Source organism: Paroedura picta, chromosome 16 (genome assembly GCF_049243985.1).
Source record: "Paroedura picta isolate Pp20150507F chromosome 16, Ppicta_v3.0, whole genome shotgun sequence".
NCBI lineage: Eukaryota > Metazoa > Chordata > Lepidosauria > Squamata > Gekkonidae > Paroedura > Paroedura picta.
In genome coordinates, this window is record NC_135384.1 from 14751843 (window position 1) to 14766412 (window position 14570).

The 14570-nt window shown below is 43.1% G+C and overlaps 1 protein-coding gene across 1 annotated transcript; it reads right to left on the reverse strand.

Annotated features, from left to right (window-relative positions):
• Positions 1-1159: 1159 nt before the first annotated feature.
• Positions 1160-10880, reverse strand: LOC143825432 (vomeronasal type-2 receptor 26-like). Its single transcript, XM_077313463.1, has 6 exons — positions 10822-10880; positions 9672-9963; positions 9229-9585; positions 6521-6748; positions 2966-3092; positions 1160-2061 (listed from the first exon to the last, which is right to left on the reverse strand). The coding sequence occupies exons 1-6, from the start codon at positions 10878-10880 to the stop codon at positions 1160-1162; spliced, it is 1965 nt and encodes a 654-aa protein (XP_077169578.1).
• Between the last annotated feature and the right edge of the window lie 3690 nt (positions 10881-14570).

The window sequence follows — 14570 nt, forward strand, 5'->3', positions numbered from 1 at the left end:
TCTTCCTGCTGCCTGTTCCTCCACAGCATCAACAGCGGCTGCAGGTAAGTCTTTGCTGCTTTTTCTGACCAAAACGTAATATCAAGATTCTCTCAGCCTCACTTACCTCACATTGTGACGGTTATGGGGAGTGGAAAGAAAAGGAGATTATAAACTGCTTTGAGACTCCTTGAGGCAGAGAAAAGTGACATTCTACACGTTCTTCTATTATACTATGGCCACCAGAATTTTCTACAACCTAACTGTTTCCAGGAAAAAGTCTGAAATTTGGTTGCCAGGCTCCAGGTGAGTCTGGAGAGCTCTCTCAATTACAACTGTCCCCCAGACAAGAAACTTTAGTACTCAAGGAGGTAATGGCAGCCTTGGAGGTGGCATTCATGGCTAAGGTCATGTTTGTCCACAAACCACACTGTCCTCAGGCTTCACCTTAAATAAGCTACATGAGGAGGTAGTGAGTTGTGAATAAAATTGAAAGGGTACAGAGGAGAATGGCGAAGATAATCTGGGGCCAAGGGACCAAGCCCTATGAAGATAGGTTGAGGGACTTGGGAATGTTCAGCCTGGATTAAAGGAGGTTGAGAGGGGACATGATAGCCCTCTTTAAGTATTTGAAAGGTTGTCACTTGGAGGAGGGCAGGATGCTGTTTCTGTTGGCTGCAGAGGAGAGGACACGCAGTAATGGGTTTAAACTTCAAGTACAACGATATAGGCTAGATATCAGGAAAAAGTTTTCACAGTCAGAGTAGTTCAGCAGTGGAATAGGCTGCCTAAGGAGGTGGTGAGCTCCCCCTCACTGGAAGTCTTCAAGCAAAGGTTGGATACACACTTTTCTTGGATGCTTTAGGATGCTTTGGGCTGATCTTGTGTTGAGCAGGGGGTTGGACTAGATGGCCTGTATGGCCCCTTCCAACTCTATGATTCTATGATTCTATGATTCTATGAGTGCCACACAACTGGCAGTGTTCAAGCAGTGTCTGGACAGATATTCATTATGGATGCCTTAATCTCATCCTGCATTGAGCAGGGGTTTGAGCTATGTGGCCTGTATGGCCCCTTCTAGATCTATGAATTTATGATTCAGTGATTCTAAATCTCCAGGCATTTTCCCCACCAGAGTTGGCTACTACATTCTGCAAGTGAAAATAGCATTATATTCCTGTCACTTTTTTCTCTTTATTAATTGATCCCTGGTATTCAATTCAGGTTTTAGAATAATGATGTAGCATTTAGAACAAAAGATACAGCCCAGCAAGCCGGCACTGGAGGCCAAGATGGAAAAGATCTCCACAGCCACCATAGATTTCCCTTTGGTGCTCAGGTAGCTTGGAAGAAAGGACACCCAAACACTGCAAAAGACCAACATGCTGAAGGTGAGGAACTTGGCTTCATTAAAAGTGTCAGGTAACTTCCTCGCAAAGAAAGCTACGGAGAAGCTGGCAGTGGCCAGGATACCCATATATCCCAAGACACAGTAAAACATGGCCGCTGAGCCCTCATTACACTGCAGGATGATTTCCCCTGCAAATGAATGCATGTCCATATCAGGGAAGGGAGGGGAAGTACTTAGCCAAAGAGTACAAATGCCTGCTTGAATAAAGGAGCAGAAGAGGACCACGGAAGTTGCCATTCTTTTCCCAAACCATCTCCTTATCCTGGATCCTGGTTTGGTAGCCACAAAGGCTAAAACAACTGTGATGGTTTTGGCCAACACACTGGACAGGGCCACAGAGAAGACAATGCCAAAAGCAGTTTGTCGGAGAAGGCAGGTCACCTGGAAAGGTCTTCCAATGAAGAGCAAGGAGCAGAGGAAGCAGAGAAGAAGGGAGATGAGGAGAATGTAGGTGAGGCTCCGGTTGTTGGCTTTGACAATGGGAGTTTCCTGGTGCTTTATGAAAATCCCAAGCACCAAAGCTGTGATCAGAGAGAAAGAAATAGATAAGATAGCTAATGTGATGCCAGATATTTCTCTGTAAGAGAGGAAAATGTGGACCTTGGGGATGCATTGATTTTTCTTCATGTTGGCATACTCATCTTGTGGACATTTCATACAAGCATCCATGTCTGAAAAAGAAGTTGAAATATCTCAAAAATTTGATCAGTGACTAGATAATGGCATCAAATACATCATTACTATATCCAACAAACCATGAAGACTATCATTCTGATCTCATTTCTGTCAAGAGATTACTTAATTGCTTTGGGACAGAAATTATCTCGGCATTCCATCCACCATAGAGAGCCAGTTTGGTGTAGTGATTTGGAGTGCGGACTTCTAATCTGGCATGCCGGGTTCGATTCTGTGCTCCCCCACATGCAACCAGCTGGGTGACCTTCTTCTTCTTCTTCTTCTTCTTCATATAGCAAAATGTGAGTCCAATGGCAACTATAAGACCAACCACATCCTTTTCTGAGCATGCATATTTCTTCAGACAGAGTGAAATGGGAATTGCCAGTCCATACATATGAACAGAGGTTGCACAATAAATTAGTACACAGCATAACGGAGATGTTTAACAGTTTCATAGGTCATACAGGAATGACAAGCTAAGTTTATCAGGTGATTATTTGATTTCACAATGATGTAGATAAGACAAAACTTAAATCAGAAGGCCAAATTAATGAGTCTCTCATTCATTCTTATTAGGTGTATTAGGTATATAAACCATACAACTTCATGGCAATCAGAATGGGCTCCTAGGTATATTTATCCTGTTTTCTGATTCTTCCTCAATGATTCAAATCTGAGACAAAAGTGTTCCACTCGAGTTTGAGGCTTACAGGCCTACCCACTACCTACTCGTTTCTATGGAGTGAAAAATTTTCTAATCTCCGGTACCCTTTCCATGGAGTGGAAATTGGGAGGTTCTATCATAGTCTTATCAACAGTACTATCTTTTTTGCATATTACACAAATCATTCATCTTTCAGGATTTTAGTTCTCATGTCCCAAGGTTATGCTTCCTACCCTCATCCTGAGAAATGGTTCTTTCTGGGCATGGAACGCAATCATAGCAGCAAAACTTCTCCCCTTCCTTCTTTTGCTTGCTATAGCCAGGTTGACAACGTTCATTGCAGACAGAAAGAGGCACCACCTGTCCATAAGACAAAAGGACTATTAGTAACACAGACATAGTCACTGGATCCTAATGTTATTCTTGCAATCCTTGCCCTGTTTCTACAGAAAGCTGGCACCACAACGTTCTTGTTGAACAGAGGAGGATCACAATGCTTATTTTCATGACAATTGACTTGCAGCGAGGGAGTGCGGGCGAATAATAGATGCTCACATATGTTTTGGCATTAAAAAGGCCACAGCTTTATTTAAACATAGCTCTTTTATGGTGTTGGCATGGCAGGAATTTGGGAGCCACTTTGCAGTAGGCCGACTGCTCTAACCCCCAGACAGTGGCTTGCAATGTCCTATAGTTCCCAGCTGGGAACTTGGAACCCTTAAGCCGCTGTCATGCCTAACCAAGGAAAGTGAACACTTGGGACACTGGAGGAGGTGCAAAACTCTCCCCGATCGATCCCAGGCCACCCAGCCCTATGAATCCTGTGCCTCCCCTAGCTAAGTTAGGCACCTGCTCATAGGTCTGCTACCTCTTTAAAGAGTCCTCCTGTTGGGGAGTTCACCATGCAAGGCCTCCTCCCCAGCCAGCCGGCTACACCTCTTGCCAATTCACAAGCTGTGATAGTAACATCCTGAAATCCCAGCTCAAATTGTGTTGTGACCTAAACCCACCAACAAACCCAGGCAAAAGCTTAACTCAGCTACCGAAGGCTGGTGGGGATCTTCTCCAATTCACCCTGGTAATTCACCCTCCAATTCACCCTAGGCTGCGTGTGCCTAATGATGCCTCTCTCTTACCCATGTGTATCTCCTAGCCTGCCCCTCCCACTGCATCAATGGTGGTCCCGGGCCAAGAAAATTGTACCATAGTCTAGATACAGTACCTCTCAATAGTGTCCTTAAGTTTTAGTTGGACGTTAAAGATGAATCTGTGCCAACCCCTGTATTTTTTTCATTAAGAAATAAATTAAAACAAAATAAAAAGGGCTTGATTGAAATAATTTTTGAAAAATATAGCACACTTCAAATGCAGGATGGATTTTGGTTGAAGGTATCAGGGCTGAGCCCGACTTCTTTGGGACTAGAATGATGGTCCACAGTGGAACTATATGAGAATACCACAATTGTTCTGTGACTGGAATAGCAGGTTGCAGAGTAGAATAATAGTCTCTGGGAGCTGGGATTTCGTTATTCAAAGTGGAAGGACAACACCTTGGAGTATGACTGGAACAGAATGACTGTTCTGGTGTAAGTGAAGTAGATGAAGTATTTTGTGACTGGCATGATGACCCCCCCATTGTAGAATGATGGTAGCTGAAAGTTATATAAGTATTTGGGGATTGTAGTTGACATCCCACACAGTAGAAGGAGAAAACTCAGAGGAGCAGAAGTGTTCTGGGACTGGAATGCCATCTACCAGAACAGAATGTCATCCCCTAAAAGTAGCAGATGTGTTCTGGAACTGGAATGATGGATCCCCATGTGGAATGACAACCTTTATAATTGAAATCAGTGTATGATACCCAATTGCAGAACAATGATTTCCATCAAACCGGGTTTCATTCAAGTCTTGGACTTTCCATTGGAGTCCAAGAACATATCTGATCTTCTGGAGTTTGTCATTCCACTGCATCTTTCATACTGGATCTTTCATACTGGATCTTTCATACGAGTCCCAGAGAACCCGTACTATTTACCAGGGTCATCATTCCACTCTGGTTCCAATACTCCCAATCATTGAATACTTCTGCCCCTGGCCAGGCAGCTTAAGGTGGTTTTGACCCGCAGCTCACAGCGAAATCAAGTGGGGTGGGTGAGGGTGGGCAGCTCGTTATCAGGGCCGAGACAGAGCTCCTTAGCAGTCAGTCAGCAGCCAGCCAAGCAGGCCAAGAGGCCCTCATTAGTAAGCCATCTACCACGATCCTTTGCCCAGGGCCCTCTCCCCTTCCTGGCTTCTGGCACTGAGGCATTGGAGAGCAAAGCAGCTAGAGTCCAGGGCTGGAGGGCGGGAGGCGCAGAAGCAGGGCCAATCAGGACAAAGCTGGCTGCACCCTGATTGGCCCTATTCCAACTTGGACAGCCGGACACGTCCCACCCTCTAGGCTGTTTCAGAAATATATAGAGGAACAACAATGGATAAGGATTGCTAAGGTAACATCCTCATGCAAAGTAATATTCTTTTTTCAGTCCCCATATTTTATGCAATGTGAGACTGTCCTGGAGGGATCCACGATGGCATCTGCCAGCGGTAGCTTTCTTTGGAGTTCCATAGTTTATCTTTTTTTGATAAGCTGTTTTCAACTTACTGAATGAGACAGATATGCTTTACACCTATCTACTTGGTACCCTTTTTTCTGGCAATCATAACTGTAGGTTTTTTTAAGAGACAGCAAATTTGAATGAAGCCATACCGGAGTCTGTACTCCTTTGAACACTATGACATCACTGCAGTTCTTTTGCTTCTGATACAATCCTTATTTGTTCTAATATCATTAGATGGAAAAGATAAGAACGCTCTTTCTAAAGTTCAAATTTTTTTTTGATTCAGTCTCCAAAAAGAGAAAATATGCCTGACAGTCTGCTCCTATTGGAGTCTTTTTTTTTTCTCTTGTGTGCTTCTAAAATGGAAGCAATAACATATTTGAATGAGATTCTAAGAAGTTGAAACAAATGTATTTACTTGCTCTCACACAAAATTACATGGGCCATTTTTAATACCTTTAACACCAATTCAAGTCATAAATCGTAACTTCAAAAAGATTCCATTCTCAAACAGAAAGTTAATGACACCCAGGGAAAATTAGAACAAAGTTTGATTGAAAGACACAAACAGCAGGAACAGCAAGCACCTCAGGAAAAGCCAAAGACCTTCCTGCCACAGAAAAATTGCTTGTGGTGCAGAGTGTTAAGGCAGCAGTCATGCTGTCTGAAGCTGTCTGCCCATGAGGCTGGGAGTTCAATCCCAGTAGCCAGCTCAAGGTTGACTCAGCCTTCCATCCTTCCGAGGTCGGTAAAATGAGTACCCAGCTTGCTGGGGGGGGGGGGTAAACGGTAATGACTTGGGAAGGCACTGGCAAACCACCCCGTATTCAATCTGCCATGAAAACGCTAGAGGATGACACCCCAAGGGTCAGACATGATGCGGTGCTTGCACAGGGGATACCTTTACCTTTACCTTTAGAGGGCCAGCTTGATCTAACAACTTGGGATTGACTAGGCAAGCCATGATGCGGTGCTTGCACAGGGGATACCTTTACCTTTACCTTTAGAGGGCCAGCTTGATCTAACAACTTGGGATTGACTAGGCAAGCCAGGGCAGGGAATAACTGACATAAAAGTACACAAAAATTCATTGTTTATCTGAAATCAAAGGCAGACAGAGCTCTAATATTTAAGATGGATAAGTTTTACTCCTCTTCATACACTCAAGAATCTGCCTCTGTGTCTCACCTGGTTAAATGTTCCATGCCACACAATGTGATCATCATGCAGGGTCAGCTCTTTCCCTAGGGGCGCCTGAGGATCCAGCCTTCCCACTTTCACTCTTGTAAAAGAGCCATTGGGGAATGTAACCAAGTTTGTAACGACAAAACCAGTATTTAGTTCTCCATTTTCATCAAAACACACAGTGTCTCCAGCGCTATTGTTGAACTTGATGCTCCTTAGAAAATGATGGAGCTAGCAGAGAAAGAAATGTTCACAAAGAGGTAAAACTGGCCTTCTTCATGCCTAGGACTTTTTTGGCCTTCGCTGCAGCTTGGTGGAATGCTCTTCCAAGTGACATCAGGGCCTGTAAAGGACCCAAGTGCCTGAAGACAGAACTATTCCACCAGGATTGTGGTTGAGGCCAGGAAGTAACATCAAAGAGACAATCACCTGCCCACATAAGAACCTATCCAATTCATCTAGATCAATCCGACATGCACTCCTCTGTTGAGTAATTTCTCATTTAAATAGGATAAGTGGTTTTAAAAATAATTGTAGAACATTGTTTAACCTAAAACTGATGAATGTGTGTGCATGTGTGTGTGTGTGCATGCGTGTGTATGTGTGTGTACATTTTTTTAGCTGATTGATGTTACCTGCCCTGCACCCAACATGGAATTGGGGTCTATAAAATAGATATTTTCTATTAAGCTTTTCAAATATGGCCAAGTATGAATAGATGATTCTGGCTGATACATGTTAACTGAATCAGTGAAAAGTTTAAATGACTACAACCTGAATGGAATTGTGAGAAAGCCAAGAACATTGAATACCATTTTTATCTGCATTCAAAAAATGATTGTCAATCCATAGAATACAATGGTAATACACTGATAAGGAATCTGAAGATTTGACCTCTTCTAAATCGGATTTCAGTCCTCTGCACATAATCTGGCTCCCAATTTGGATGTATAACTAGTTTGAGAGCCAGTTTGGTGTAGTGGTTAGGAGTGCGGACTTCTAATCTGGCATGCCAGGTTTGATTCTGCGCTCCCCCACATGCAACCAGCTGGGTGACCTTGGGCTCGCCACGGCACTGATAAACTGTTCTGACCGAGCAGGAATATCAGGGCTATCTCAGCCTCACCCACCCCACAGGGTGTCTGTTGTGGGGAGAGGAATGGGAAGGCGATTGTAAACCGCTTTGGGCCTCCTTCAGGTAGGAAAAAGCAGCATAAAAGAACCAACACTTCTTCTTCTTCTAAGTCATCCAACTCTGTATTTCATTGGTCTCTTTATCAATTTTAATGGCTGCTCCAAGTATGATCCTGCATGTAGGTCGGTCACTTGGTCGGTCAGAACAGTTTTATCAGTGCTGTGGGGAGCCCAAGGTCGCCCAGCTGGTTGCATATGGGGGAGCACAGAATCGAACCTGGCATGCCAGATTAGAAGTCCGCACTCCTAACCACTATACCAAAATGGCTCCTAAGTCTGAGGCTTTACAAACCACAAAATTGGCAGCCAAATTTTTCTAGTCCTCCAAGCAGCCCTCTCTAGATGTGGGAGCTTAGATATAATAGCAAACCAAACCTGAGGAGATGCCATGTAGATTTTAGCATTAGCGTTGACCAAAGACCTTGTGTTGCACTCCCGGCAGTAATGTGAGAGCTCCATCATGGCCCTCGGCTTTCCTGGGAGCTCATTCCACCAGGACGGGGCCAGGACCAAAAAGGATATTTTCCTCTTTAGTGGCCAGCTCTGGCTTTCCACTGAAAAGAGACGTTCTTGGCTAAACATCTGCAATCTTTAGAAAGAAGCTAAAGACACACTGATCATCCCACTCTCTCTGAGCAAAGCTGTTCCTCATGGGTTGTTTTTCATTCATTTATTCTACACAATGCGGAAAAGGTTTCTGTGTTTTAATCGTTTCAGGGATTTCATTGTAGTGCTGAATGTTTATTCAGCTTTGAACAAGTTGCTTGCTCTGAGTGATTTTTCTGGTTCACTTTTCCCATATGCATATTGAAGTTTTAACCTTTTTTCTTGCTCTTGATTTTTTTTTGTAGGCTTTGTTTTTATGCTACGGTGTTTTGATAAGTTATGTATTTGGAAAATCGTTTTAAATGGACCTATAAATACTTGAAATATTAAATGAAATAAATAACGAAGGAGTCAAGACTGCTGTAGAAGTGGCAAATGTCCATCAAATGTAACATTTGTGAAGCAATTACCTGCCATGGTTGCACATCATAGAACTGTAGAATCCTGCCTTCTTCCATTCCTTTGAGTCTAGAGATCGATTCATAGGTGGCATGCAAAGCATGTGCCACAGCATAGACAGCATTGTAGACATTATAACTGTGGCCAGTCATCTGCATTTCAAACAACACAACTGGAAGAGAATCCAGCTTCTCCTCTCCACTGCACATTTCCTTGCTGCCTCCTTGAACACTGGATGTTTTCATTAAGCAATTGAATGCCTGCTCCCAGAAGTTCTGGATAAAACTGTCTCCTTTTGCCCAGGAAGGGCTTATGGACATCAGGAATCTGTTGAACCCCGGTGGCTGATTGGAGTGAACTGCAAAGGATAGTGCACCATGGAACATTTCTATATCCCAATCTCTTTGTATAGACAGTAGTTCAAATTCCCAGTGGCAGGTAAGAATCCACACCTTATGCACAGGAGGAAATGAAAGGAAGGATCCAACCATCAACAATATTCTCAAACTTACCATGGATGAGCCTTCTCCATATACAAAGCATACATTGGCTTTGGTTTCAAAGTGAGCAGTAAAAAATTCTGCCTTTTTGGAGAAATCATTTAGTTCATTTGCAATAAATGTGTCTGCTGGTAATCTGGCAGTAAAGTCAACACAGATGTCATTCCCAGAGAGCATTGGCACCAAGATCTCCAGGAACTTATCCCCACTGTCATCTTCCTGAGCAAACAGTGCAATCCATGTCCATCGAAAGTGGTGAAATAGTCGGATAACTCCCAAATACTGGGTGGCTTCATTGGGCACCATCTGATATATGGAGGAAAGCAGCAATTTGTTCTCTTGCACCGTGGAAAATGATCCATAAGTGAGCTAGAGGAAAAATATATATATACTTTATGTTTAGAGAATGAATCAAAACTTTAAATGTATGCTGAAGCAGTGAATGGATGGCCTACCTGTGGTATTTTATAAATGTTTCCTATGCTGGCAATATGGGCAGATACATGTGAATTCACCCCTCCAATGACTGCAATGAGAGTGTTCAATGTCACACACTTGAAATTTGGGAAAAACCTGTGTTGAGACGAAAGCAAACTCAAGGTAGCTTTGGAGGTCATCCTTGCATTGTAGTAGCTATTGAGGATATGAAACCCCAAGGTGATGTTTGGTAAGATGTTGGGGTCCCCATTGATCTCTTTGACAGCAAAAGCCAAGGCCAAGTTGTGCTGGTAATTTTTTGGCACTGATCTGCAAAGAGAGTTGTAGATAAGCTTGAAACACTTATTGACCTTTATTTTATTTTATATTTATATACCGCCACTCTCAAATATCTTGTGGCGGTTTGTAGAGATACATAAGATCAGTGCTGCTCTACTGAAATCCAATCCTACACATGGATATTTAGCTGAATAAAGAAAATATACAAAACATATGAAATGAGACTTACATAGGTTCAGAAATGAACAAATTGGCAGGCTGTGCATTAAATGAAGGAATGCTGGGTATGTATAAGATTTGAGAAGGAATCTCCCCCACAATCAGGTCACCTGGCAGGTAAAATGCATGAGGAATAGGAAGAGGGTCAACAGCCGTGGTGCACTGAATGGGATGTTTCATGCACACAGCATGGGACAGCCATAAAAGCAACGGCATCTTCCTTGTGACCTGCTTTTCCTCCTTTGTCATCAGTATAAGTTTCATTCTGATTTTTTTCCTGAATCAAAATAAAGTTCAGTTAGTGGTAGCTTGTCTCTGTCCCTTTAACTTCATTACTTTTTGCCATGTGATTGCAATGCTTTCTCCTGTTCTCCTGAACAAGCTGTTCCTTTGTCCCAACTCCCTCTAAACCAGCTATATCCCAGAACAATGGCTGAAACTGATTTACTTTTTAAAAAGTCAATTGTAAAGCAGATCTTTAGTGGTCTAAGCAGTGGAAGAGTGATGAAAACCAAAATGTTGCAATATGTTTCTCCTCAATTTTGCCAAATTTCAAAATATTACAGTAGGGTGGTAAAGTCCTTTCTTTCCAAAATGAAGCAGAAGTGAGAGGCAAAGGAGGAAAAATATCAGATGCCAAATCCTGCTAGTGTCTTCACTCAGACTCACCTAGGTCCTTCCAAATTGTTCCTTCCTGGGCACATGGCTTTTGTTAATCTGGGTCCCATGACTCTCTACATAACCTTTATGTGTAGTCAAAAATGAACCTTCCAAATTTCCCCCAGGAAGAACTCTGGATGGATAGAAAACTCCCTTCAATGCCAGTCTTCAAGCACAGATCCATATCCTGGAGGCTTTAGACTGATCCTGCATTGAGCTGTGGGTTGGACTTGATGGTTTATATTCTCCCTCCCTACTATAGGATTCTTTGATTTTACGTTATATTCCGTTACTGCATTTTGAAGGGAGTAAAGGTAGAGGTATCCCCTGTGCAAGCACCGGGTCATGTCTGACCCTTGGGGTGATGCCCTCTAGCGTTTTCATGGCAGACTCAATACAGGGTGGTTTGCCAGTGACTTCCCCAGTCATTACTGTTTACACCCCAGCAAGCTGGGTACTCAATTTTAGCGACCTCGGAAGGATGGAAGGCTGAGTCAACCTTGAGCCGGCTGCTGGGATTGAACTCCCAGCCTCACGGGCAGAGCTTCAGACTGCATGTCTGCTGCCTTACTACTTTGCGCCACAAGAAGGGGGTAACATTTGTTAAACAAATCTGCCTAAAATACTAGTGGAAGATAGTGCAGTCAACCCCAATAGGTTTTCAAGACAAGAACATAAATTGTTTAACATTACCTTACTCTGAGGAACGATCATGAACTTTCTGGGTGGTCTACAATCCAAGCACTAACATTGGTCAACTCTGCTGGGCTTCTGAGAACCAACAAGACTGGACTAGATCCAGGTCAAGGAATGTGGGAAACTACCATACTTATGAATAGAAGCAATGTTATGGACAGCTGATTGAACCCCCTCTGTCCCTGCATCTGAGCCCTATCCATTGCTGGTTTTTTTTCTGTACAGGGATTACTCTTAAGGAGTCCCTGGAAATGTTTTTGCCTAGCAGAAGGAAGAACTAATGATGGTGGCATGCCTTTCTAATTATAGTGGTGCTAATAGTTCTGGCCTTGGTCTCAGATGGCAATCTGAATTTGTCACAATTTAATTTGATGTGCATGCATGCAATTGTAATAATTTAAGTGGAAATGTGTGAAGATATGAAACTTTTTCATTGTGGCTAGTTGAGGCAACTTCTGTTTTTTTCTGCATTATATGCATAATGCTCCAAATCAGGTATACTGATGAAGTACTACCTGTAGCTCCCAAAAACCGGAACGGAATTATGCATGTTATTCTTGGATTTATATTTCTACTTGAAGACAAAATGCCATTCTGTTTTGATAGAAAAGATCCCAAGAAGACAATACCCCTTCTCCAGTTAAATGAGGCAAAACTATTCTTTAGAGAGTATATGCCCCATTTGCCTATTGAATAACTGAGTAGTTCTGCTGCTTTAGAAACTTGCAATGTTTATTTGCATTTCAAAAGGAACTTCTCTTTTAAATCAAAATTATCAAAAAGAGCTGCGCCATCTCTTTTTACCCCAAGGCTCTCTTCAGGCCTGCTGGGATGGATCCTTTAACAGCCCCTGACTGAGGGGAGGGAGTCATTTCCAAGAGCAACGCAGGGGAGCCTCTGGGCATGGTAGTAGCCATTCCTTTGGGGGGGGGGATTTATCCTTCTGCCAAACAGCTGACTGAGAGGCCACAGAAAAGCCCCTTCTCACTTAAAGTAATGTTTTCCCCGGGGGTTAGACACAGCCAAGCCATGTGTATTTCTTCTTCACAACTTTCTGCAGATTTGAGGCCACTGCACAGCATTATTCTGCAGACGAAACTGGATGCTATTGTGGAGGTTCTTTTTTCTCCTGTTTCATCTGCACAACAATCCTGTGCAGTAGGCCTCAAGTCTTTCAATTCAACAACAGCCTTTGTGGGAGGCCTTAAATGTTTCTTCTCTACCTCAACCCTGTCCAAAGTAGCCCTTTCTGGCTGGGGGGCTGATCTTTATGCCATGAAGATGAGCTGTAATACCTGGAGGTCTCCAGGCCCCACCTGGAGGTTGGCTACCCCTGGCTATTCCTGGAGTTTTGGAGATGGGACTTGAAAATCATACAATGCCTCAGAGTCCAGACTTCAGGAAGGCCGCGGGTGTGCTTCTGGGCCCAGCGGAATGGCCGCTCTGCTGCCGGGATTGGGGGGGTGGGGAGAGAAAGGCTTACTCCCGGAACCAGAAGCACACCTAGCACCCATTGTATTTACGAGTACAACGGGCTTGGTCCCTAGTATAAGTATAAAAGGCACCATCTGTCCTCTGTTGCAGGTTTGCATGATTTGAAAATCAGATTTTAAAAATTCTTCATTGATACAATATGATGTCACTTCCAAGGATTACTAGAGAGGATGAACTTCTCTTTCTGGGAACCCAGAAGTGATGTCACACTGCCATGAACAGCCACCCCCAATGACACCATCCACCCAGTCTCCTTCTGATTGCAAGACTGAGCCTGACAATGCTAAATTGGGATAGATAGATATGCACTTATGGACATTGGGTTTCATCAAGCCATATTTTTAATTCAGTATATCCTAATTCTTTTCTATCTGACTGCCAATCTCATATGGCTTTTGATCATGAAGGGCTCATGATACTTACTCTTCAAAGTTTTTAAAGGTGATTCTTCAAAGATTTTGTGGATGATCAAAGAAGTTTCTCTCTTACTTCTAAGCAACATAAAAGTGAAATTTATCCTTTAAGCCGTACATTAAAAATGCTTTAATAGGGGAAGGAGATATTTTTACGATAGTGAACCACTCTCCTTATTCCCTTCATATGTTCATATGTTGTCATGTAGCCATCCCCATTTTCTAAACTTATATGATTTCTTGAGTTTTTGCACAAATAAGTCTGAAATACTTGTGTGATGGCCCTAGAGTATGTTTGAAGCAATTCTAGACATTTTTCTATCTGAACACCAATATTTTATAAGCCTTTTAGTCCTGAACAACTCATGATAATCAACATGTTTTTCATGGGTGATCAAAGAAGATGCTCTCTTATTTCTCAGGAACAGAAAAGTAAAACGATTCCTATAAGTAGCACCTTAAAAATGCTTAACTTTTATGGCGGAGGGGGGTATTTTTATGATAGTGAACTGTTCCCCTTACATTCTTAAGCTATACAAGAAAACCAGCTTGGTGTACTGGCTAGGAGTTGGAGACTTCTAATCTGGTGAGCCAGGTTTGATTTCCTGCTCCGCCACATGCAGCCAGCCGGGTAACCTTGGGCTCATCACACCATGGATAAAGCTGTTGACTTCCAGTAGGGCACCTTGGGCTCAAGGAAGACACACTCATTTTCATTGCCTTAAACAAGGCCACAGCTTTATTACTACTCTGCAGGAGTGAGGGCACAGCATGAGAGAGGGAGACAAACTTGTAGTTGGCTGACCACAAGAACCCAGACCCCATCAGCAACCTGGGGAGCATCCAGTTTCATTGCTGGGAATGCAGGTCCCTTGCCACTGGGATCCCACCCAAGAGAAGTGTCCAGTGGTGCCATGCCCCCCCCCCCAGTCTCTCAGCATGTCTTCCTGCTGCCTGCTCCTCCACAGCATCAACAGCGGCTGCAGGTAAGTCTTTGGTGCTTTTTCTGACCAAAACGTAATATCAAGATTCAAGAGTGGAAAGAAAAGGAGATTATAAACTGCTTTGAGACTCCTTGAGGCAGAGAAAAGTGACCTTCTTCACCTTCTTCTATTATATTATAGCCACCATAATTTTCTACAGGCTTTGATTTCC

Bases quoted from the DNA above. Each gene is read 5' to 3' on its own strand.
- LOC143825432 (XM_077313463.1), bottom strand. From the start codon at position 10,880: ATGGGACCCAGATTAACAAAAGCCATGTGCCCAGGAAGGAACAATTTG. The intron at 9,586-9,671 runs GTAGGCCATCCA...TTTTTCCTCTAG, and splicing joins ACATTTATAAAATACCACAG to CTCACTTATGGATCATTTTC. The intron at 2,062-2,965 runs GTAGGAAGCATA...CTTCTTTTTCAG, and splicing joins AACCATTTCTCAGGATGAGG to ACATGGATGCTTGTATGAAA.